General features: G+C 39.9%; 1 protein-coding gene across 15 annotated transcripts in view; it reads left to right on the plus strand.

Annotated features, from left to right (window-relative positions):
• Positions 1-24,400, plus strand: part of usp48 (ubiquitin specific peptidase 48) — an 89,793-nt gene that overhangs the window by 46,314 nt on the left and 19,079 nt on the right. For 4 of the 15 annotated variants that reach the window (XM_061785918.1, XM_061785912.1, XM_061785914.1 and 1 more), the window contains 7 exons: positions 428-570; positions 5,841-5,915; positions 6,015-6,139; positions 6,807-6,932; positions 7,017-7,078; positions 9,511-9,621; positions 22,549-22,679. In XM_061785918.1, the coding sequence (XP_061641902.1) occupies positions 428-570; positions 5,841-5,915; positions 6,015-6,139; positions 6,807-6,932; positions 7,017-7,078; positions 9,511-9,621; positions 22,549-22,679 (773 nt within the window). Of the gene's footprint in view, positions 1-427; positions 571-5,840; positions 5,916-6,014; positions 6,140-6,806; positions 6,933-7,016; positions 7,079-8,028; positions 8,447-9,510; positions 9,622-16,021; positions 16,185-22,548; positions 22,680-23,629; positions 23,698-24,400 lie in introns of those variants that run through there. The other 11 variants (XR_009790256.1, XR_009790257.1, XM_061785913.1 and 8 more) reach the window with 11 other exon arrangements.

Genomic DNA, 24,400 nt, shown 5'->3' on the forward strand with positions numbered 1-24,400 from the left:
AACTCATCAAACTGGGAGAGCTAGCAGTGAATGAGTTAAATAAGCAGATCCCTGGGGCAGAGAAAATTCCTCAGCAGTTTTTTTTTTTTATTCGAAATACTCAAAACAGAGTATTCGTTGCGGCCCCACTTGCATTCGAAAAATGTTGTCTTTAGAAACAAAACACAATTTGGTTCAGTTCAACTTTAAGTTCTAATTTAAGTACAATAATTATTTCAATCTTTCTTTCTTGTTGTCCTTTAAATTTTTGTTTTTGTGTTACATCCATGTTGTGTATTCTGTTTCATTCTAGTGATAATTCCAGTGATTAAAATCCAAATGCAGCACCATTAACTAAAAGTAAAAATAATCTTGGTGATCACGTCTACTAAAAGTTAGAATTGTTTTTAATAATAATTCTGTGTGTGTTTGTCTGCGTGTCTTTCAGCGGTGAAGGCTACTGGGTGGGCAAAACCTCCCTGCGCAGTTGGAAGCAGTTGGCTTTGGAACAACTGGAGAAGGATGAACATGAAAGCAAACCGAGCAATGGTCAGAGCAATGGGAAGGGACCACATGCCAACAACAGCCAAGGTATGAACAGTGCATAGCATTTATTGTTTCTAACTAAGCTCTAACAGAAATAACCACTTATCCCCCATGCAACTGACTTCATGAATCATACATGCAAAGCAGTCGCCTTTTGGCAAAATTCGCCGTTTTTAACTCAAAATAGGTCATTTACGTGAATCGTATAGATCCGATGAGTTTTTCCTGGGGGAGGGGGGGGGGTCCACAATCGCTCTCTTCATAGACTGTTTCATACTCCTTGAACACTGGCAGCTAGGTCCATTCCACACATCCACACACGGATGACATTGTGAATATTACTCCGCAGCGGTCTAATTGGCATGAGGTTCCGCCTGTGCGCTCGGTACCTGGTTTGGATAAGTCACAGGAGTTGACGAGACCAGACAAAATGCTTCCGCCACTTCGGCTGTTAGGAAGTAACATTACTTTTACTCCGTTACAATGATCTAAATGTCGCTCGCTACTTTTATTTATCAATTATTGCTTATTTATCAACTATTTTGTGCGCGAAACTACGACTTCAACTTCCGGTGGGCGCTGTTTGTGCCAATAGTGACGTTTAAGTCTAGTTCACCAATCAAATGACATGAGAGTCACATGACCTCACACAACGTCTTCTATTGGGCTCCCGAGGCATAAGTATTGACACCAGATAAGCCAGCCCGGCTGATCGTTGTGCCTAAGTGGCCAACATTTTGGGAAGGTCGTCGTTACTATGAAGGCAACGGCGCGCTAGTCGTTTACATTTAGATGAACAAAAACAACAGCTTTCATGTATTGTAGTATTTGTCTGGCACTGTCTGGACAAACGTGGATATTTCAGCTCACTTATTCATTCATTCATTCATTTTCCTCCGCTTATCCGAGGTCAGTTCACGGGGGCAGCAGCCTCCGCAGGGAAGCTCAGACTTCCTTCTCCCCAGCCACTTCCTCCAGTTCTTCCGAAGGGATCCTGAGGCGCTCCCAGGCCAGCCGAGAGACATAGTCTCTCCAGCGTGTCCTTGGTCGTCCCCGGGGTCTCCTCCCGGTGGGACGTGCCCGGAACACCTCACCAGGGAGGCATCCGGGAGGCATCCTAATCAGATGCCCGAGCCACCTCATCTAGCTCCTCTCAATGCGGAGGCTCAGCGGCTCTACTCTGAGCTCCTCCCGGATGACCGAGCTTCTCACCGTATCTCTAAGGGAGAGCCCGGATACCCTGCGGAGGAAACTCATTTCGGCCGTTTGTATCCGGGATCTTCCTACCCTATGGTCACGACCCACAGCTCGTGACCATAGGTGAGGGTAGGAACGTAGATCGATCGGTTCGGTTGTAGTTTTGACTGTGCATAAACACACGCACACAGCAACATCAGAATTTGCACATTCACATTTGAATTTGTAATTTATTTTTTCATTAATATTCATGCTGTGGTTAAAAAAATCTGAAGTTAACTCACTATCTACTCAGTACTTGTAATTATTTCACTGTGTACTTTTTACTCTTAAGTAATTTTTTTGAGGACTACTTTTTATTTTTACTTGAGTCACATTATTGTCAAGTAACAGTACTCTTACTTGAGTACAATATTTGGCTACTCTACCCACCTCTGAAGTGGATATGCTCTATTGCTACACTTACGTTTAAAGGTCAGATGACAAAAATGTTATGGGGTCAGTTAAAATTCATATTTGCATTGTTTGTATCTTATGTAAGACATGCACGTAACTTTCATCAAGTTTTCAATGATAGTTTAGCTAAAAATGAGGTTACACATATTGAGCCCTCCCCGAACATACCCGAAGCTCAAGACACCAGGGTGCGGTTACTCTATCCACCACAAGAGCTACCGGAAGTGACGTTGCAATTGCCAAACACAGCGCGCTACACTCTATACGCAATGGCGAGCAACGTGTTGGAATATGAGGAGGAGGAGGATTTCGACGTACAGGAGTACCCAACTGAACTCGGCATCGTCAAACTGTACATGTTTGAGCCGATGAGGAGTTCGGAATCTGACCGTGACGATGACGAGCAGCCAAGTAGCAGCTGTATAACAGAAAAAGAGAGTGGCCACTGGGTCCATGTGATGGTATGTCAAAAGCATGTCTTTTTATACAGTCATGGCTTGAAATAATGGCACCCCAGGGGTGCCAATATTTTTTAGCACAACTATATGTATTATATATTCATATAAGTTTCAATGACACCGCACAAGCTTTTACATAGTATGCAGTATTCCTATATATTGTGTGCCTATTGTGTGCCCCTCACTCGAGTAGCGTTATAACACACTGCACAGAAAGTCTTAGCCGTGTCTGTTGGCTTGTCATATAAGCAAAAGTACAGACGACACTACTGAAAAGTACTACGTGGGTCTTTTTTTCCTACTGCCCAGTGCATAGTAACCATAATAGAGTCATAGGTATATACAAGGAAATCCTCACCTCTTGTCTGCGCTGCTTCGCCGCGGCACCATGGCGGCTGCGATATCTAGTTCTGTTGCTGGCGGTTGAGGTCCCGAAGGAAAAATAGTTGGCACCGCAGCTGGTTTCAGCCTCTCCTTCTTTAGCCAGTGCTTTCAGCTAAGTCTTTCTCAAAGCACACCAATTCGAAGTGATCAGCACAGCGTTTGGAATGCTTGCTCGGCACCCATAGCTGACCACGTTTCTTCCCCTGTCGATTGACTTTCCCTATCCACTGGTCACGTATTCCTTTTTCACTTGGAAAGCCGAAACTCTTTCCACTGCCTGAACCATTTGTACAACCAAATGCCACACAATAAACCATTGTGACATCGCTAAATCATACGACAACAAATATACAAGGACGGGAACAACAGCATGGAGCAATAGCGCACAACGCCTAATGAATAGGCTTTTTGGCGGGTGTGACGTCACAGTGCCAGATAGAGCCGAAGACCGGAAGGCGCTAGATGCAAAAAGCAGAAGGCGCATTCTGCATCTTATTTATTGATTTAACTGTTATAATCACTTTGAAATGGCAGATGTGGTTTGTAAAGGGGTTATAGAGTTATCAAGAACATTTTTAACATCTTTGTCCTCTGACCTTTAAGTAACATTTGTGCTCATCAGTTCAGCCAGTGTCGTGTTTGATGCAATGGTCTTTTGTATTTTCGTGTTGAGGTGCTGCGGGTCGTGGTCCTGGTTGTGGTCCCAGCGGAATCGCGAAGCACACGTAACATCGGCGACAAGAGTTGATCCGCTATTACATCTTGTATTAATTAGGAAACATGGCTACAATTATCTAATTAGTTTACAGATATTACTGATAAATGTATTAAGCGACGGAGCGATGTAAGGGATTATGTCACAACACAGAATGAACTAACTTCAAATTCAGAAATCGACAATAAAAACAGAAAAATATTGTACTTAATATTATCCTGGAGGATGCATTTGAGATTAGCATTTGAAGTTGGTAATAGTGAAAAATGAAGTTAAACAGTCAATGATTTTAGTCAATTATTTTCCAGAATGAGAGTGCTTAAAGAGGAGGATGGTATTCATATGGCACAACTTGAAGCTGGTGGAGATGGGCCTGGCTCAAGTTGGAGGCCAAAACAAAAAAAGCAAAGAAATGAGGCAAATTTTATTTGAATGTTAACTTTGTACATCAGCATGTACCGTAATTTCTTGTGTATAATGCGCACCCATGTATAATGCGCACCCCCAAAGTTGACCTCAAAATTCTGGAAAACCCTATGTATAATGCATTTTTACAATGCATGATTTTGCTTCTACCCATATGATCAAAACATGAAGTATTATCTGTATTTTGTTAATTTTTTCCAAGAATTATTCTGAAGTTAAGCACTTAATTTGAACACACAATACTTATTTACTTGCTCTTATTTTGAAATTCACAGCCCTACTTTTATTTAGTAAATGAGGAAACACACAGTTGTACTCATATTTGATTACCCAGCTAGAATTTGTAAGATGTGTACAATTCTTTAAAGAAAACATGAAGAACGAGGCAAAACACATTTAATTGTATTTTAATGGGATTCAAATTAAACTGTCAACATTTCATAAAGAAATTAATGCTGGTTGTTGTTCAGTCAGATGTATTTAAATATATATATATATATTTATTTCACAAATTCTGCCTGGGTATTTAAACTTATGTACATGTATGCAGTCATATGTAGCCCTGTCATATTGGAATGAAAGTGTAAGCTACACCTTTTTCATAACCTCTAGGTGGCATACGAGAATGAAAGTGTACAACTTTTTCATAACCTCTAGGGGGCGGTGGCATATTGGAATCAAAGTGTACAGCTTTTTCATAACCTCTACTTGGTGGCATACATTTATAAAATGTGAAAGTCATTTTCATTTTCTCCTATACCTATGTATAATGCGCAGTATTGACTTTTGACAATTGTTTGGGGGGGGAAATGCGCACTATACACAAGAAATGACGGTACTTGAGTAGAGTAAGTACGTTTATCTGCATGAACTATTTATTTACTTTCCTTGTTGTACTCTTCAGAGTCTTCCAGATTGCTTAATTTATGTTAAAATCCCAAAAATTCTCTGCGGGAGTCGGGGGCATCCTACAATGTTTTTTTTTTTTTTTTTTTTTTTTTTTAAGGTCAGCTTTTTTATGCCTTGGGGGTTTGCCTGTCTGACTAATATATGCACTAGTCCCACATTTTTCATGGGGTGTTATGTTCCAGAACCCCCTGATATTTGATTGTATATATTTTAAAGCTTGTGAGGTTCAGGTTAAAATCAATGGGCATCTCATAGTTTGCAGCATTGAGGTAAAAATATAAGTACACAATTATCAAAAAGACACACAGGAAGAGGTCATACAGAACATTAAGTAATTCACATTTGTGAGAAAGTTCATACTATGTTATGGAGGTGCGATTATTTAGATTCAGGTATTGCACAGATTTTTGATCAGAAAATATTAAGGATTTAACTGGCTTTCTGCAGTAATAGGCCAGTGTAGGTGTCTCTGTCGGTAGGTAGTGCACATTTAGTCATCCACTCTGCTGCTACTAAACCAACTCATACAACAGTAGGTCAGAGGCTCTCCATGGTGGATCTAAAGTTTATCAACTGTGGGTGAGCTGGGCTTGGTTTAGTTTCCTGAGGAAGTAGTGAGACCGCAACTGCGATATGGCAACGGATGACTGCAGCATGAAATGTGGAAAACTTTTGGCACAGATACAGTGACATTAAGAATCAGTGTGGTGTCACTGTATTCAATTTAGCCTATGAGTTTTAACGTGAATTGAGTAATTGTTTACTTATAGATGGCGGCCCTGAGCTCTCAGAGGGAAACGAGGAGGACATGAAGATGTTCAATGAGGACATTGTCTGCAGTCATGGTACGTTCACGTAGCTTGTACAATCTCCACATGTACAAACTCGCAGGTTACTTTTGTGTGACATGGGTTAATGTATGGCAATGGTTGTTGCCGCATCAGGAGGTCTGAGTATTCTGGACACTGAACGTAAACTGGTCTCTTCTGAAGTTTGGACCAAGCTTAGAACATACTTCCCCAAAGCCCAAGAATTTACCCAAGACCAAAGTCCCTGTCCACAGTGTCTGGTAAGTGGACACGACTGATATTTTCTGATCACTTACTTTTTTTTTTTAACTGCCCTTCATTTTCACTTTCGGTTCCTTTTGAATATATACCTTTTTTCCCCCAATGTATGTATTGATTAGAGGAAATAACTGGAAAGCAAAGCTGCCAAATGTTACGGAACTTCCTGACTCGTTACAGCTCTAACACCAATTGTTCCGGATATTGGTGGGGAGGGGGGAAATTCACCGTCCGACATTACCGGTTAGTACGGTGCTGTGTCCGGTCACGGTGACGAAAATTTCATAAATGAATTTGATGAAATAAACACTATATTGCTTACAAAAGATAGGGAGGGGGGGTGGGAATCTGCTTTTATTAAGCCCCTCGGCTACCAAGCCGTGGAGGCGTCTTTTTGCGTCCGGTGTAAGTCATTAATCATCACCTCCATGGTAATGAATAACCTACACTTCTGACACCTATCATTTGTTATCACAGAGGGAGGGAGAGAAGTGGGTAGGAAAAGATGGAAAACCATGATGCTAATTTCCCACCTTTCGTGTCATGAAGTCGTAAAACACCAAAATAAGTGATTGGGTGATACAGTACACTTGTCACATAGGTCTGGGTGGAACCGCGTTATAGCAGAGAGTGAAGCAGAATCTAAACATTTCATCCCTGTGTGTCCAGACACTGGAACAGGAAGAAAAGGACAATGAGGCTGTGAGTAAGATGATGGCTCTGGACCAGAAGAACCAGCTACTCAACCTCTTTCATGAGAAGAACCGACCAACCCTCACCAAGTGGCCTCAGGTAGTAAGTAACAAGTTAGAACATCAAGCACTGGAATTTTAATGTGCTGGACTTGATTAATAAATCTTTTGTGCTTTGTCTCTCCAGGACACTGACATACTTTATGTTGTTCCTCTGTTTTTTGTGGATGAGTGGCGAAAATTTATCAGGTATGTTTTTCTAGTTGGAAGACAAACAAATAGGTATTCTGTGTGAATCTACAGTCATATATATTATTTACTTTTAGTGTACTTGTAACAATTGTCGGTGGAAACTGTATTAAGGTTGAGTCTTTCAGATGTTGTACAAAACCTCGGGTTATGAACTTCATTCGTTCCGTGACCCAGTTTGTAACCTGAAATATTCTTTAACTGAGGTAATGTTTCACATTGAAATCAATGGAAATGCAAATAATCCAGCCCCAAAATTAATTTATAATTAGCTTTTTTTTCAGTGTCTGGTTCAAAATAAATATAGTGCAATATAATGTATAAGTTAAAAAACACTATTATCATAAATAAAACACTAAATAAACATAACAGTTTATTACGCATTAACTAACTGAGGATGGGAAAGAGGAGGAGGACTCCAGCTCCTTCAATGAGAAGTGTTCTTCCATATAAACCTGGGGAAATTCTGATGCAGGTCTTTTTTCTTTTTGTCTGTTTCTTTTCTAATTTGATTGATTGCCTTTGGCACAATAAACGGATTCAGGGAAAGTTGCCTTTTTATGTTCAGAAATAAAATCTGAAACTGGGCCATCATATTGCCATTTAAGTCTGATTGCTCTGCTCTCATTTGATTTAGTTTATAAATGTTTTGATTGCCTCACTCACACAATCACCAGCGAGCACTTCCACGTTTTGTGAGTCTCATATAGAACAACAAGCAACAACAAACATTTCCTCATTCTGTTTTTTTTGTCAGTCTATCATAGAAAAACAAGCAACAACAAAAATACAGTGCCTCCCTTTTTAATTGTATTGTGTGATGCATAGTCAATGACGGTTGCAAAATGCGATAAGCAGCACAGCACAGATCTTTCCGCTCATCAACTGCTTCATTTTAGGAGTCATTCTAATTTCTAACTGTTTCGCCCTTTGTTTACTTTTTTTTTTAGGAAAAGTGACACGCAACAATATCACACCTGCCTTTGGAAGCCCATTTCCACCAATATTTATTATTATTATTATTTTTTTACTAGGCAGGAAGCCTATTTCTGCCAGCATTTTTTAGTTATTTTTACTCATAATGGCGGGGCCTTTTTCCGCCAGTGAACTTTTTTTTTTAAACTGGAAGTAGCCCATTTCCAATTATTTTTGCTCCCCACGGGAATCTAAAAGTTTGACTTTTTGAAGGTTTTGTGTATTTGTACATGACAAAATGTAGGAAAGTTACATTAACTTAGAGTTACATGGGCTATGTGTAAACGTTTCTGCTCACCCCGGAAATCGAAAAGTTTACTTTATAAAGGTTTTATGTATTTGTACATGACAAAATTGTTTTTATACATATGTACGTGTGTTTTTATACATGTGATAGCCTATCCACATTAAAGATGGCATGCACCTGCACCTGATGTCTCGCCTCCTGCTGTTGCTTTGGCACGTGTAGGAGTAAACAAATAATAAATATATTTAAAAAATTCACTGGCAAAAACAGGCTTCTGCCAGTACAAAAGAAAAGAAAAACACTGGCGGGAATGGGCTCCGCAATTATTAGTATTTTTTATTTATTTATATAGATACTATCGGAAATGGGATTCCTACACTGGTTTAAAAAACAAACAAAAAAAAAAACATTTTTTTTTCTATTTTTTTTATTTTTTTTTTACTGGCGGGAATGGACTTCGATACCTACATCCATGTTCATTCATAAAGTAAACACAGCAGCCACCTGTGGTCCCATCTGTGATTGGCTGAATGTGTGTGGGCGGAACTTCTGCCATGCGAACACCTGCATGGAGAGCAATTTTGACGTCTTAACGAGACGCTTAAATAGTATTTTTTGAAGGAGGGGGGGGGGATTTCTAGACTTTTTTTTTTACCACGTCAATCACAAACGCTATTAGATTTGTAATTGGATGATCAAGGATGCAGAGGCGGAACGTCCGCCAAGAAGGCAAGTGTAACAGATTTCTGCCTTACGCAGAGGAGCAGACTAGTTTTCAGCTAATAGCAATGCGTTATGCATGGAGTCAATGATCGTCATGCAGCTCGAGTAGAAGCACATAGATCCTTCCATTCGTCCATACCAAGACCGTTTGCAAACCAAAAATAATACGTTACTACTAGAGATCTCCGAAAATCTTGGCCGTAACCCTAATTATTCGTAAACCGGGCCGTTCGTACAGGTTCCACTGTATATGGAATACCTGTTTGGGCCATTTTTGTTTTGTTTTTAATTTCCCTCATGGGATGATTAAAGTATCTGTCTATATTTCCTTCCTTTCTTGCTTTCTACCTCTTTCCTTCCTTTCTTGCTTGCTGTCTTGCCTGCATTCCTTCCCTTTCATTCTTTTTCTTTCTTTAATTCTTTTTATTTTTTTTCATACTTTGTTTCTGTTTCTTTCTGTCTTTCCTTCTTTCTTTTTTTCTTTTAGGCGACCCACTAAATCCTCCCCAGTGTCCAATGTGGGCAACAGCCTTCTGGTTTGTCCACATGGAGGCTTCATGTTCACCTACGACTCCCTGATCAACGGAGACGCAGAACAGTGAGTGTTGCTCATTTCTGTGACTTAACGTATGGCCTTGACGTCACTTTGTTCTCAAGCAAACAGCTTTGTAGGCAAATCCTAAGGACAGCGTGGCGTCCAAGGGAGTGCCACAAAATGGGAAGAGAATTTTCACTATATTACTATTAATTCTTAATGCCAAGTCAAACTTTTTCTACTGTGAAGAAAGGAGAGAGAAGTGAATTAAAATTACCCACACCTGACAGCAAACCAGATGTACAGTGCCGTGAAAAAGTATTGGCCCCCTTCTCAAATTTGTATATTTTTGCAGTTTCCCCACTTTAACATTGAAGATCATCAAATAAATATAAATATCAGACAAATATAACCCACGTAAACTTAAAATGCTGTTTTGAAATGGTGATTTCATTTATTAAGGGAAAAAAACTATTCAGTTGCCTGGCCCTTTGTGAAAAAGTAATGGCCAGGGGCAGACTGGGGGGAAAAAAGTTGCCCGGGAGTCATGGACAGACTGGCCCAGTTCATGCGCGCCGTATGGAGCCAGCCAGCCGGCAATACAAATTTCATGTAACCTGGTGATAAAAAAATTAATTAATTTGAGGGCTCTTTTGGACCATAATTCATTAGTTGATAACCTCAAAAACCTAAAACTAAAAATAGGAACAAAGACGAAAGGAACATATAAAGAACGACCATCATTCAGACCCCCTTAAATTTTTCACTCTTTGTTATATTGCAGCCATTTACTAAAATCATTTCAGTTCATTTTTTCCTCATTAATGTACACACAGCACCCTATATTGACAGAAAGAAAACTGAATTGTTGACATTTTTGCAGAGTTATTAAAAAAAAAAAAAAAAAGTGAAATATCACAGCCATAAGTGTTAAGACCCTTTGCTATGACACTCATATATTTAACTCGGGTGCTGTCCATTTATTCTGGTCATCCTTGAGATGGTTCTACACATTCATTGGACTCCAATGAGAAATAAGATTCTCTGGTTTGATGAGACCAAGATAGAACTTTTTGGCCTTAATTCTAAGCCGTATGTGTGGAGAAAACCAGGCACTACTCCTCACCTGTCTAATATAGTCCCAACAGTGAAGCATGGTGGTGGCAGCTTCATGCTGTGGGGCTGTTTTTCAGCTGCAGGGACAGGACGACTGGTTGCAATCGAAGGAAAAATGAATGCGGCCAAGTACAGGGATATCCTGGACAAAAACCTTCTCCAGAGTGCTCAGGACCTCAGACTGGGCCGAAGGTTCACCTTCCAATAAGACAATGACCCTAAGCACACAGCTAAAATGACGAAGGAGTGGCTTCAGAACAACTCTGTGGCTGTTCTTGAATGAACCAGCCAGAGCCCTGACTTAAACCCAATTGAGCATCTCTGGAGAGACCTGAAAATGGCTGTACACCAACATTCACCACCCAACCTGACAGAACTGGAGATTATCTGCAAGGAGCAGTGGCAGAGGATCCCCAAATCCAGGTGTGAAAAATCATTTACAAAAAGACTCATGGCTGTATTAGCTCAAAAAGGTGCTTCTACTACAGTGGGGCAAAAAAGTATTTAGTGAGCCACCAATTGTTCTCCCACTTAAAGATGAGGCCTGTAATTTTCATCATGGGTATACCTCACCTATGAGAGACAAAGTAAGAAAAAATAATCCAGAAAATCACATTGTCTGATTTTTAATGAATGAATTGGTAAATTCCTCTATTAAAAAAAATAAAAATAAATTAAGGGGGTCTGAATACTTTCCGTGCCATGACTCTAAGTCAAGGTATGAGTAAACACCTGAAATGCAACTTGAAACAATGAGCTGCAATCACAAAACTAAACTGTGACGCAGTACGTGTTAAGATGCGTAAAAACAAACCATATATGTAAGCCCTGGCAAACACCTGCACGCTGAGTTGCTTCTTATTTTCTTTCTCTCTGTTTACTGGTTGTTTTGCACAGACTGACAGACAAGGCTCATTCACTCACGATCTCTCATTGAGATCCTAGAAGAGATGCAAGGTACATGGAACAAGCATAACACTACAGTGTATAAAGTACTCACCATTGTGTTGCTTTTAAATGAAGGAGGCCGAGTTGAAGTGGTTGATGTAGATTAGTGCTTCTCAAATGTTTCACACAAAGTACCACCTCCACAAATACTTGGATCTCAAAGTAACACCAACATTAAAATACAGTAGCATCATAGTCACTGTTCATCAAAAACGAGGCAGAGGCTTCTTTCTCAAAAAATATTTAATATTGTAAGCCACTGTAACGTTATACACAGATTGGACTTTAACAGTGTTCTTAAATATAGTCAAATGTATATAAGTAATGAATTCAATGCAAATATTTTGAACACAAAAGTTAAATAAAAATTGTCGCTAAATAAATATTTGGAAACAAATAAATATTTGGAAACAAATATTTGGAAACAAAATTCTTAAATGCAACTGTTTTGAACTTAAGTTATATACAACTGAACTGTAATCAACAAGTATACTATACTGGAGGAAAAAAACGTTTAAGCCACTAACATTGTTTACATTTTGAACATTTATTTCAGGGATTGTCACATACCAATAGAGGGCACCGGCGTAACACTAATGGTACCACCCATATCACACTTTGACAATCACTGAACTGTAGACAATTTGAGGGTCACAGTCCTCTCGGGAGTCCCCTCTGGAACATGCATGCTGGCCTTTGATTGAGATTTAACAAAATATGGATTGTGTCAAATCTCTCTTACCCAAGATTTAACAAAATATGGATTGTGTCAAATCTCTCTTACCCAAGGCTCCCGGCACCTTAGGTACTAAGGGAGTCCTGACCGGCTCTCCGTTTTAAAGGGTTAAAGCTCCCTGTTGTCCCACAGTGGACCGTAAACAGCGACGGGAGCTTTCTTAAGCCGGTATCGAGAAAGATTCGCCAAGGTTCTAACAGCCACCTATGAAGCATTAGCCCCGCTTAAGTTAGGCCACGCCTCGACAGCGTAACCTGAGCATATGTCGGGCCAAAACTCTAACCACGCTTCTTTAAAGCTGCTCCCTCTCTTAATGATCTTTTGCACTTCTTACTGACCTAGGATTTCTGACGGTCTTTATACGACAGTCTGGACCTGAGGTCCCAAACTGATGGCTGAACTTTCTCCTTCAGGATTTTCTGTTAAAGAGCAGAATTCATGGTTTTATCAATCACAGAAAGTTGTCCAGGTCCTGAAGGAGCGAAGTAGCCCAAAACCATTACTCTACCACCACCATGTTTGACTGTTGATATGATATTCTTTTTCTGAAATGCTGTGCTACATTTACGCCAGATATAACAAGACACACACTGTCCAGAAAGCTCAACTCTCATCTTGTCAGTCCATGTATAGTGGTGTGAAAAAGTGTTGGCCCCCTTCTCAAATTCAAATTCTCAAAATTTTCTTTGTAGTTTCCCCACTTTGTTTATTATCAAACAAATGTAAATATCAGACAAATACAAGGGAACAGCATTGACTCATCTAGGAGGCCACAAAGGAACTGAGGACCTCCCTTGTCTCAGTTAAGGTCAGTGTTCATGACACAAGAAGGAAAAGACTGACCAAAAATCACATCCATGTCAGAGTTCCACTACTTGACCAAAAAGAACATAAAGACTTGTCTTACTTTTGCAAAAAAAAATAAAACATCTGAATGAGTCCCAAGACTTTAGGAAGAATATTATATGGACTGACGAGATGAAAGTTGAGCTCTCTGGAAGGTGTGTGTCTTGTTACATCTGGCGTAATTGTAGCACAACATTTCAGAAAAAGAACATCATAGCAACAGTCAAACATGGTCGTGGTAGTGTGATGCTCTTGGTCTGATTTACTCCTTCAGGACCTGGCCAACTTGGTGTGATTGATGGAACCATGATTTCTGCTCTTTAACAGAAACCCCTTCAAGAGAACCTATGACCCTAAGCATCAGTTTATGACATCAAGCTGAAGCACACTTGGGTTCTGCAGCAGGATAACGATCCAAAAGACACCAGCAAGTCAATTTCTTGAATGGCTTAAAAAAACAAAATGAAGGTTTTGGAGTGGCCTAGTCAAAGTCCAGACTTGAAACAGATTGAAATGCAGTGGCATGACCTTAGTAAGGCCGTTCATGCTCTAAAACCCTAAATTTTTCACGAATTCAAACAATTCTACAAGGAAGAGTGGCCCAAAATACCTCCACAGGGATGTGAAAGATTCATTGCCAGTTAAAGAAAACGCTTGATTTCAGTTTTTGCTGCTGAGTATGGCCCAACTAGTTACTAGGTTTAGGGGGCCATTACTTTTTCACACAGGGCCAGGTAACTTAGTAACTGTATATGTTTTTTTCCTTAATAAATGGAATCACCATTGAAACAGCATTTTAAGTTCACTTTGGATATATTTGTCTGATATTTACATTTGTATGAAGGAGCGAAGTAGCCCATTAAATTTGTTTTCCTTAATAAATGAAATCACCATTTAAAAGCAGCATTTTAAGTTCACTTGGGTAATATTTGTGATATTTAAAAAAACAAAACAAATATAACTGCAAAAATATAAGAATTTGAGGAGGGGGCCAATCCTTTTTCACGGCAATGTAATAGTCTCCCAAAATCTTGGGAATCATTCAGTTGTTGTTTTTTTTTTTTGCAAAGTAAGACGAGCCTTGATGTTATTTTTGGTCAGGAGTGGTTTTCGCATTGGAACTCTGCCATGGATGCCATTTTTGCCCAGTCTCTTCCTTATTGTTGTATCATGAACCCTGACCTTAACTGAGGCAAGGGAGGCCTGCAGCTCTTGAGTTGTCCTGAGTTCCTTTGTGACCTCCTGGATGAGTTATTGCTCTTCTGTTGGGCTAATCTTTGTAGGCCGGCCACTCCTGGGCAGGTTCACCACTGTTCCATGTTTTCTCCATGTGAGGATAATGGCTCTCCCTATGGTTTGCTGGAATCCGAAAGGTTTAGAAATGGCTTTTGTAACCTCTACCAGACTGATAGATGTCAATGACTTTATTTCTCGACTGTTCTGGAACTTTTACAAATTTGCCAATGAAGCACAGTCCTCTAGCAATTTAGAGTTGCTCTTAGTAAATACCTGGAGTCACTCTCTTTAAAAACCAAAGACCAAGTACGAAACCTTGGTGTTCTGATAGATTCCGACCTGACTTTCAGCAGTCTTATCAAATCAATTACTAAAACTGCCTTCTACCATCTGAAGAACATATCCAGAGTGAAGGGTTGCATGTGTCAAGCAGACCAGGAGAAGCTCATCCATGCTTTTATCTCAAGTAGACTTGACTATTGTAATGGTCTTCTGACTGGACTCCCTAAAAGAGCATTAAACTGCTGCAGCTCATTCAGAATGCGGCAGCTCGGGTTCTGACCAGAACAAAGAGGTCAGAGCATATTACTCCAATTCTAAAGTCTTTACTCTGGCTTCCAGTCAGCTTTAGAATATATTTTAAAGTTCTGCTACTGGTCTATAAATCACTATAAATGGTTTAGGTCCTGAATACATGAATGAAATGCTAATGGGATATAAACCCAGTAGGGCTCTGAGATGATAGACTCAGGTCAAATGGTGGAGCACAGAGTCCAAAGCAAACATGGGGAAGCAGCATTTAGCTATTATGCTGCACACAAATGGAATAAGTTGCCAACAGAAGTGACGTCAGCCCCAAGTGTGCATGTTTTTCAGTCCAAGTTAAAAACTCTTCTTTTTTCCCATGCTTTCTAGAGCATTTCCACTTTTAAATATTTCTTGCACTGTACGCTGTTTTAATTGTATTTTTTATTTTATTCTCTTTGTTTTAAATGTTTATAAGCTGTTTTCTTTCTTTGTTTTTAAATGCTTTTAATCATGTAAAGCACATTGACTTACCTTGTGTATGAAATGCGCTATATAAATAAATTTGCTTTGCTTTAGGGTAGTTTGAAATGACTAATAGAGCGATAATCTGGTACAGTGACAATTAGGGTTGGGCATTGTTTGAATTTGAGCGATTCCGGTCCCGATTAAGGTTACTCATTTCGATTCTGGTTCCAAACGATTCTCTATTCCGATTCTTTTAAGGGCCTGGGTCAAAAAACTTTGCATGGTTTATATAAAGGGTGTCCAAATTATGAACATCCTTTTTCTGAGCAGCCCGCAGCATAGACTGAAATGAACATTTGACTCACGGTTCTGTATAACCAGTGTCAATATCAAACCTATAAACTAAAAGGCAAGGTGTGTGGAACTAACCAATTGACTTAATATTCATTAATTTAATGTTTCAAGCTAAAACTTAAATATAGCATTGTTAAAACTGTTATTTGTGACTCTCTTATCACGTCAAATTGTTTATATTTGCAAGTTTTATCTTGACTTCCTGTTTTAAGCTTGTAGTCTTTTATTTTGTAGAGAACGCACCGGAACTCAACATTTTGGCACGAAAAGTAACTTCACACGACACCGGTGAATTTTGAAAACGAAAGTAAACCTAGAAGGCAAGAAAAGGAGTAATGAATGGACCCAAATGCTGTAAAACGTTGATTCCTTTACCTACCCACCGATGAGGCACAAGGTTAGTGTTGGTGGTACTGTGAGACGACGTTTATGTGAATTTTTTCCCAATTCATTGTGATGTAAAGTTGCTAGTTTGACCTTTGACATTTTGGCTCAATGTTAGGCTTTTTTCTGTCATTGGCTCTTACGTTGGTTTGAAGACTAAAATAAATGCTAAAAACCATCAGTGCAAAACTGCAACCAAAGTTTACCTTGTTAGCTGCCTCAATGTTGGCATAGACGTATTTTATTGTTTCACTTACCCAATTTGATTTGACTAAAGTGCCGCGCGGTGTTGTCTGAGGCTCTGAGCAGGAGGGGAGTGCGTCAGACCTCTACACATCGTGAAAACCTCCTTTGCACAATATAATCTCATTCCAAGTGAAGCGACTGGTCATTTATTTTAACAAACTTGAGACACACTCTTGTTCGCCGCTGCCGTTGGGCACAAGCACATCTTCGTGAGTGTTCTTCTTTGTTGGTTTTCGCCACTCTCTTCTTCAAGGTCGGCAGACTGTAGGCATCGAAACTGTGAACCGAAATTTTTAAATTTGAACGATTCCGGGAGAACCGGAACGTTAGTCTCCGTTCCAATCGAATCTCGATGCCCAACCCTAGTGACAATTGTGCAAATGGTGCAGAGACTTCAAGAATATTCTCTTAATTGTGGCACAAATCTAATGCCATACTGTCGGAAGATGTAGGGAATTAATTGATGGGACTACAGAGAACCGTGTAAACGTCAAAATGACCTAACTGTCCGGAGCGCAGGAAAGAAAAAGAAGAGGTGGAAAGACGGGAGAAAGAGGTAAAGTTGTTGCGACTTTTGGTTTGTCCCATCAGGGGTCGCCATAGCGAGTCACTTTCATGATTTGTTGAGCAGTAATGATCAGTGTTCCCACAGTTACCGTAAAAAAGTTACTTTGTTACTTTACTGATTACTTGATTTTAAAAGTAACTAAGTTACACAGATCATTTTACACTTGAAACTATGAGTCCCATGATCCGCAATGAAACTCAGCCCTGGTATTTATCACGGATTACAGATACAGTAATCCTACACTATATCACGTTTTCTTGCGTCGCTGTCCCGCTATATTGTAGATGTTTTTTTTTAATTACAGTTGTGACGCTATTTTTTTATACTGCTTTTACAATATTTTTGTGTCATCCATTGCTCTCTCTCTCAATATATTATGTGTTTAGATTTTTAATTTAAAATTTTTAGGACGATATGCAGTATTTTCCCAAAAACTATCACGGCAAATGATAGTATCATTGTTTTTTATGCCACTGAGTGATATTAGAGCATAATAATTTAAGTACATCCTTTTAAATAACAATTAACATTGCAATGTAGAAAAATAAATATCTTAGATAAATAAAAAATATAAACACTTGAACAAACATTTGGCACAGATCAACAGATTGCAAACATTCATGCCTTAACAGGCAATATACTGCCAATCAAGTTCCCAGTTGGTTAGGTATAGCAACATTAATAACAGCACAAGTAGATCAAAGCAACCTGTTTTGACTCAAGATTTTTACTACTTTTCAAAAGTCTGCAGCCTTTCTTTAAACACTGCTTTGTCAACATGTTCAATGGCTACATCTCTTAAAATAGTTAGTAATGCTATACTGTATGTAATGTGATTGATTATACGTGCGACATATATGCTGTCACGTTTGTATTTGCATTGCTGTAATTTCAAGATGATGGTGGGATGGTTGTGTTTAAAATTGATTTTGCCACTTTGAGGTTTTAAGTTGTTGTCTTTGTTGCAACTTCATACAAATTTGACATGCCTAGATCAGCCTACAGAATTTTAGCCCTGACATATTTTGTCGGCAACGAAAAAACTTCTTGTATTGTGACATAATACACGACCAAAGTTTTGCCCCTACGACGCCAAAATGAAAAGTCTAGCATGTTTGATTCTTTTTTTTTTTTTTTTTTTTTTTTTTTTTCCATTTTAAAAATTATATATATTTTTTTATATCTTCTGTGTAGTGTGACATGGACAACTCTCGACAGTGCACCTTGAAGGTCCACCAATAGGATTGCGATTGCGACTGGCGCTTCGCCTCCCTTGTTCCCTGTTGTCAACATAATCGGGCGCTCGTGTCAACATTTATTTATGCGCATGAACCAATGTTTACCCAAGCTTTAGCAAATGATTGAACAGAACGCCGGCATGTTGACGTACAAACGTTAGTGCTAGCACTAGCTTGCTAGGCTACATAACATTATGTTGACAAAGAAAAGCATTATAAAACAAAACATAACCATAAAGAAATTATTGATGGTTGTTGGTCAGTCATCAGTCGTATTTATAAAAAAAAAAAATTCACAAATTCTGCCAGGGTATGTAAAGTTATGAGGACAACTGTATATATATGCAGTCTTACGTACCCCTGTCATATTGGCATGAAAGTGTAGGCTACACATTTTTCAAAACCTCTAGGTGGCGGCATATTTGAATGAAAGTGTACACCTTTCTCATAACCTCTAGGGGGCAGTGACATTGGAATGAAAGTGTACAGATTTTTCATAACCTCGAGATGAGAACATACATTTATATGTGAGTTTTTTTTATTTTTATTTTTTTCATTTTCCCCTATATCTACGTATAATGCGCACTATTGACCTTTGACAATTATTTTTGAGGGGGGGGGGAGTACGCATTATACATGAGAAATTACAGTAATTTAATAAAGTAATTTAATTACAGTAAGTTAGCACCCATTATTTCTGTCATGTTGTTATGTTGGTTTGACCTGACTGATTAGAATACATGATCTGACTAGAGCAGTGATTTCCAACCTTTATGGAGCCAAGGCACATATTTTACAATTGAAAAGTCTTACGGCACACCCACAAACCAAAATGTCACAAAAAGTGGATACATTCATTACTGTATGTACTTCCTGCCATCTAATAGAAGACCATTCATTTGTTCTGTCTGTCACTATGCCTAACTGGCATAAATAGATGAACAAAGATACATTATTTATTGTAAATATAATTTTTTTAGCAATTAAGTACACAAGTATATACAGTAAATGAACAAGTCATTTAAATAGACACATTGCTCCATCTTGTGATCGGTTATCAGTTTTTTAAACTCGGTGATCGGCCCCAAAAATCCTGATCGTGAAAAGCCTAGTATGCTATGTGCAGGCAATCCTTGTTACACTATATTGACAAAAGTATTCGCTCCCCTGCCATGACTAACATATCAGCTGAAGTGACATCTCCTTCTTAATCAATAGGGTTTAATATAACGTCCATCCACCTTTTGTGCATCAGTGCACAAAGCAAGGTCTGTAAAGATATGGATGAGAGAGTTTGGTGTGGATGAACTTGACTGACCTTAACAGAGTCCTGACATCAACAGGATAGGACACCTTTGAGATGAATTACAGCAGAGAGCCAGGCCTTCTCATCCAACATCAGTCTTTGACCTAACACAAATGTGTTTCTGGAAAAATGGTCAAAACAGACTCCTAAACTTTGTGTAAAGCCTTCTCAGAAGAGTTGAAGCTGTTATAGCTGCAAAGGGTCGACCAACGTCATATTGAACCCTATCAATTAGGAATGGAAGGTCACTTACGTTCATGTGTGAGTCAAGGCAGGTGAGTGAATACCTATAAATATAGTGTATTTTCAATTGAATACAGTACAAAGACAAGATATTTAATGTTCAAACTGATGAACCTTTTTTGGGGGGGAAATATTTTCTCATTTTGAATTTGATGCCTGCAACACACAAAAAAGCTAGGACAGGGGCAACAAAAGACTGGGGAAAATTGAGGAATGCTAAAACAAACACCCGTTTGGAACATTTCATGGGTGAACAGGTTAATTGGAAACAGGTGAGTGTCATGATTGGTTATAAAATGAGCGTCCCTGAAAGGCTCAGTTGTAGGAGCATCAAGCAAGGATGGGGCGAGGTGCGCCACTTTGTGAACAACGGCATGAGCAAATAGTAAAAAAGGATGGACTGACGTCATTGTTAACCCTATCGATAAGGAATGGGATGTCACTTCAGTTCGTGCCATTTAAGGCAGGTGAGCGAATGCTTGTGGTAATATAGTGTATTTAGTTTTTTCTGCCGTTAACAAACATGGAATGCGCCCCCACTAGCTTTGGGTCGTCGTAAGCATGCACGTCATGTCATATCTACTGTACCTATTGTTCACATCTACGAGTGGGACTTTCTCTGTAAGCTTGAATGTAAACATCCGACTTAATTTCCTCCTCCCGGTGGGACATGCCCGGACCACCTCACCCAGGCGTCCAGGAGGCATCCTAATCAGATGCCCGAGCCTCCTCGTCTGGCTCCTCTCAATGTGTAGGCTCTACTCTGAGCCCCTCCCAGATGATCGAGCTTCTCAACCTGTCTCTAAGGGAGAACCCGGACACCGTGCAAAGAAAACTAATTTCGGCGCTTGTATCCGAGATCTTGTTCTTTCGGTCATGACCCGCAGCCTGTGACCTTAGGTAAGGGTAGGAACGTAGATAAATTGAGAGCTTTGCCTTTGGGCTTAGCTCCTTCTTCACCACAACAGACCGATTCAAAATACGCATCACTGCAGATGCTGCACCGATCCGCCTGACTCCCTCCTGTTCCATTCTTCCCTTACTCGTGAACAAGACCCTAAGATACTTGAACTCCTCCAATAACAGAACTCTGCTCTGATTCTGATCAGGGGGGGCGGGGCGTTCCTCCCAATCACGCCCTTCCAGCTCTCACTGTCAATGCGCACGTGACCATTGAAGTCCCCCGGCAGAACGATTGAGTCCCCAGCGGGAGCGCTCTCCAGCACACTGTCCAAGGACTCCAAAAAGGGTGGGTACTCTGAACTGCTGTTTGGTGCATAGGCACAAACAACAGTCAGGACCCGTCCTCCCACCCCTTGGCCCCTCCCACAGTTGGTGAGCCCATGGGAAGGGGGATCCAAGTTAACCTTTCGGGCTGTGCCTTATGGGTACAGACCCGGCCACCAGACGCTTGCCTTCCAGCCCCACCTCCCTGGCTCCAGAGGGGGGCCCCGGTGACCCGCGTCCGGCAAGGGAAAAGGTGATTCCACCAATTTACTCATCATAGGGGGTCTTTTAGCCGTGCTTTGTCTGGTCCCTAACCGAGGACCCGTTTGCCATTGAGCCCCAGACAACTTAGCTCCTTGGATCACTGGGACACACAAACCCCTCCACCATGTTAAGGTGACGGCTGAAGGAGGAGACAGAGTATACAATGGACTTTCATTATTTTATCTTTCGCCGAAACAAACTCACAATGGTAAAAACAATGCTATTTGATTTATTTTGTAAATCACAGCCAAAGTGGTGCACCATATAAAATCTCGCCACAGTGGGTAGGGCCAGATCTGTATGGGGTGAAATGTGTGCCACCAGAAACTGAATTTAAATCATTATTTGAATTTGAATTGTTAAACTTGGATAATTGCATTAAAATAACTGAATTTGAATTACATAATTTGAATTTGTATTGTTTAATTTGAATCATTGCATTGAGAAACAATCTGATTAGTTTAATTTTAAATTTAACTTAGTTGAGTTGAACTTTAGTTTTATTAGTTTGAAACTGAAGTTCAATAAACTTGCATCTGAATGTAAGATTATTTGATTGAAAATTTATATATTTTCATATTGGCTTCTCAATTCACATTCAGTTCGACAAATTCAATTTCAAATTAGCTGAGACAGATACACAGATCTCCCGCCAATCAGCACCTTCGTTTTTGAAAATGTGACTTATGGCCTCTCCGAAAAGTCATATCTCCTCACCAGCTCTTAAGCTTTATACCACCTTTCCTTAACCTTTGTGGAATGTGTCATCGGGTCAGGGAGAGATGAAAAGGGGCTTTCTTTCAAACATAGCAAAGAACGTGTATTGTTAGGAACATATCACATCCAAGTCACTATTAGTCTTATTCCAGGGGGGATCCACGCATTGAACTCCATGCCCTAGGCACTACTGACACCTGTAAACCTGCCCAAAAAATCTTAACAGAGCCAACACTTTCCTCAACCCTATGACTGTCATGCCCTTGAAACTCTCCATAACCCTTGACAAAAGTACTTTATCACAATCTTTCTGCTTTGAATGTTAGATTACTTCACAATAACGTCTGATGACTATTCCTGTGCTTTTTTATTTAGTTTAACTATTTGCAAGTAACTATTAAAGCAGACAACCTTTTTTCAATTGGAAGAAAGCATGACCCGAAAAAAGTAAGATTCCAAGCAACATTTAAGACAAGATTTATAAGGAGACTGATTACTTTTTCATGCCCAAAATGATTTCATGAATAACATGAATGTCGGCTCATACAGTTTGTTTTGTCCTGCACAGCATCGCTCTGCTCTGGCCCAGTGAATGGGAGGTAATCAGCAAACTCTTCATTGTTGACCAGCCCATCTCCATCCAGTGCTTCAAACAGACCACATCCACGGGTCCCACCACTAAATACACCACTCAGCCTGGTAAGAGTATAAAACAGGGAAAATGTTTCATCTGAGGGACAAGTCTTGCTTTGGTTTCACAGAGCAACTTCTTAAGCACCTGCTGTAGCCTGATATAGGAACCGTCTCTGTTTCAATCATTATATATTTTTTTTAAAATACTACACATACATTTGGCTGCAACAGAAGCATAATTTTCTATGTTTTTGGACTGTACTCTACCCTCCAAAAGTATTGAAACCGTAAGGGCAATTCATTTATAAAAACATTTGGGTTTTACATATTTCCATGTAGGCGGCACGGTGGTGATGGGGTTAGAGCCTCTGCCTCACAGTTCTGAGGACCGGAGTTCAATTCCCGTCCCCGCCTGTCTGGAGTTTGCATGTTCTCCCCGTGCCTGCGTGGGTTTTCTCCGGGCACTCTGGTTTCCTCCCACATCCCAAAGACATGGGACTTCAACCTACCATGGTAGGTTAATTGAAAACTCTAAATTGCCCGTAGGTGTGAATGTGAGTGCGAATGGTTGTTTGTTTGTATGTGCCCCGCGATTGGCTGGCAACCAGTTCAGGCTGTTCCCCACCTCCTGCCCGATGATAGCTGGGATAGGCTCCAGCACGCCTAGTGAGGAGAAGCGGCTCAGAAAATGGATGGATGGATGGATGGATATTTCCATGTATTTGTATTAGGGTTGGGCATCGAGAACCGATTGGAACTGGGACTAACGTTCCGTTTCTCCTGGAATCGTTCAAATTAAAAAAAATTCGGTTCCCAGTTTCGATGCCTTGTCCGCCGACCCCGAAGAAGCAGTGGCGAAAACCAACGAAGACCAATGCGCACAGAGACGTGCTTGTGCCCAACGGCGGCGGCGAACAAAAGTGTGTCTTAATTTTGTTAAAATGAATGACCAGTCGCCTCAGTGGAACACTTGGAATAAGATTATATTGTTCAAATGAGTCTTTCACGATGTGTAGGGTCTGACGCGCTCCGAGCCTCAGCCTACACCGCGCGGAGCTTCAGTGAAGTCAACTCTGTCAATTGGGTGAGTGAAATGATAAAATAGGTCTATGCCAACATTGAGACAGCGAACAGGGTAAATGGTTGGTTGCACTTTTGCACTGATGGTTTTTAGCGTTTATTTTAGTCTTTAAACCAACATAAGAGCCGATGACAGGGGGAAAAAAAGCTTAACAATGAGCTAAAACATCACTGTAGCATCTTTATATCAAAATGAATTGGGACAAAATTCACATAAACGTCTCACAGTATCACAAACACTAAACTTGTGCCTCCTCGGTGGGTAAGGAAAGGAATCAATGTTTTATAGCATTTGGTTCCATCCATTGGGGGAGATATATATATCACTAGTGCCGTGTGAAGTTATTGTTCGTGCCAAAATGCTGAGTTGCAGTGCGTACCCTTCAAAATAAGAGGCTACAAGCTTAAAACAGGAAGTCAGGTTAAAACTTGCACAAATAAACCATTCGATGTGATAAAACAGTCCCAAATAATGATTTTAACAATTCTGTATTTAACTTTTAGCTGAAACATTAATTAACTCAAATATTAAATATTAACTCAATTGGGTTAGTTCCACACACATTGCCTTTTAGTTTATAGGTTTGATATTGATACTGGTCATAAAGAACCCTGAGTCAAATGTTCATTTAGTCTATGCTATGGGCTGCTAAGAAAATGGATGTTCATAATTTGGACACGCTTTATTTTAACCATGCAAACTTTTT

This window comes from Phyllopteryx taeniolatus, chromosome 9, assembly GCF_024500385.1.
Source record: "Phyllopteryx taeniolatus isolate TA_2022b chromosome 9, UOR_Ptae_1.2, whole genome shotgun sequence".
Classification (NCBI taxonomy): Eukaryota; Metazoa; Chordata; class Actinopteri; order Syngnathiformes; family Syngnathidae; genus Phyllopteryx; species Phyllopteryx taeniolatus.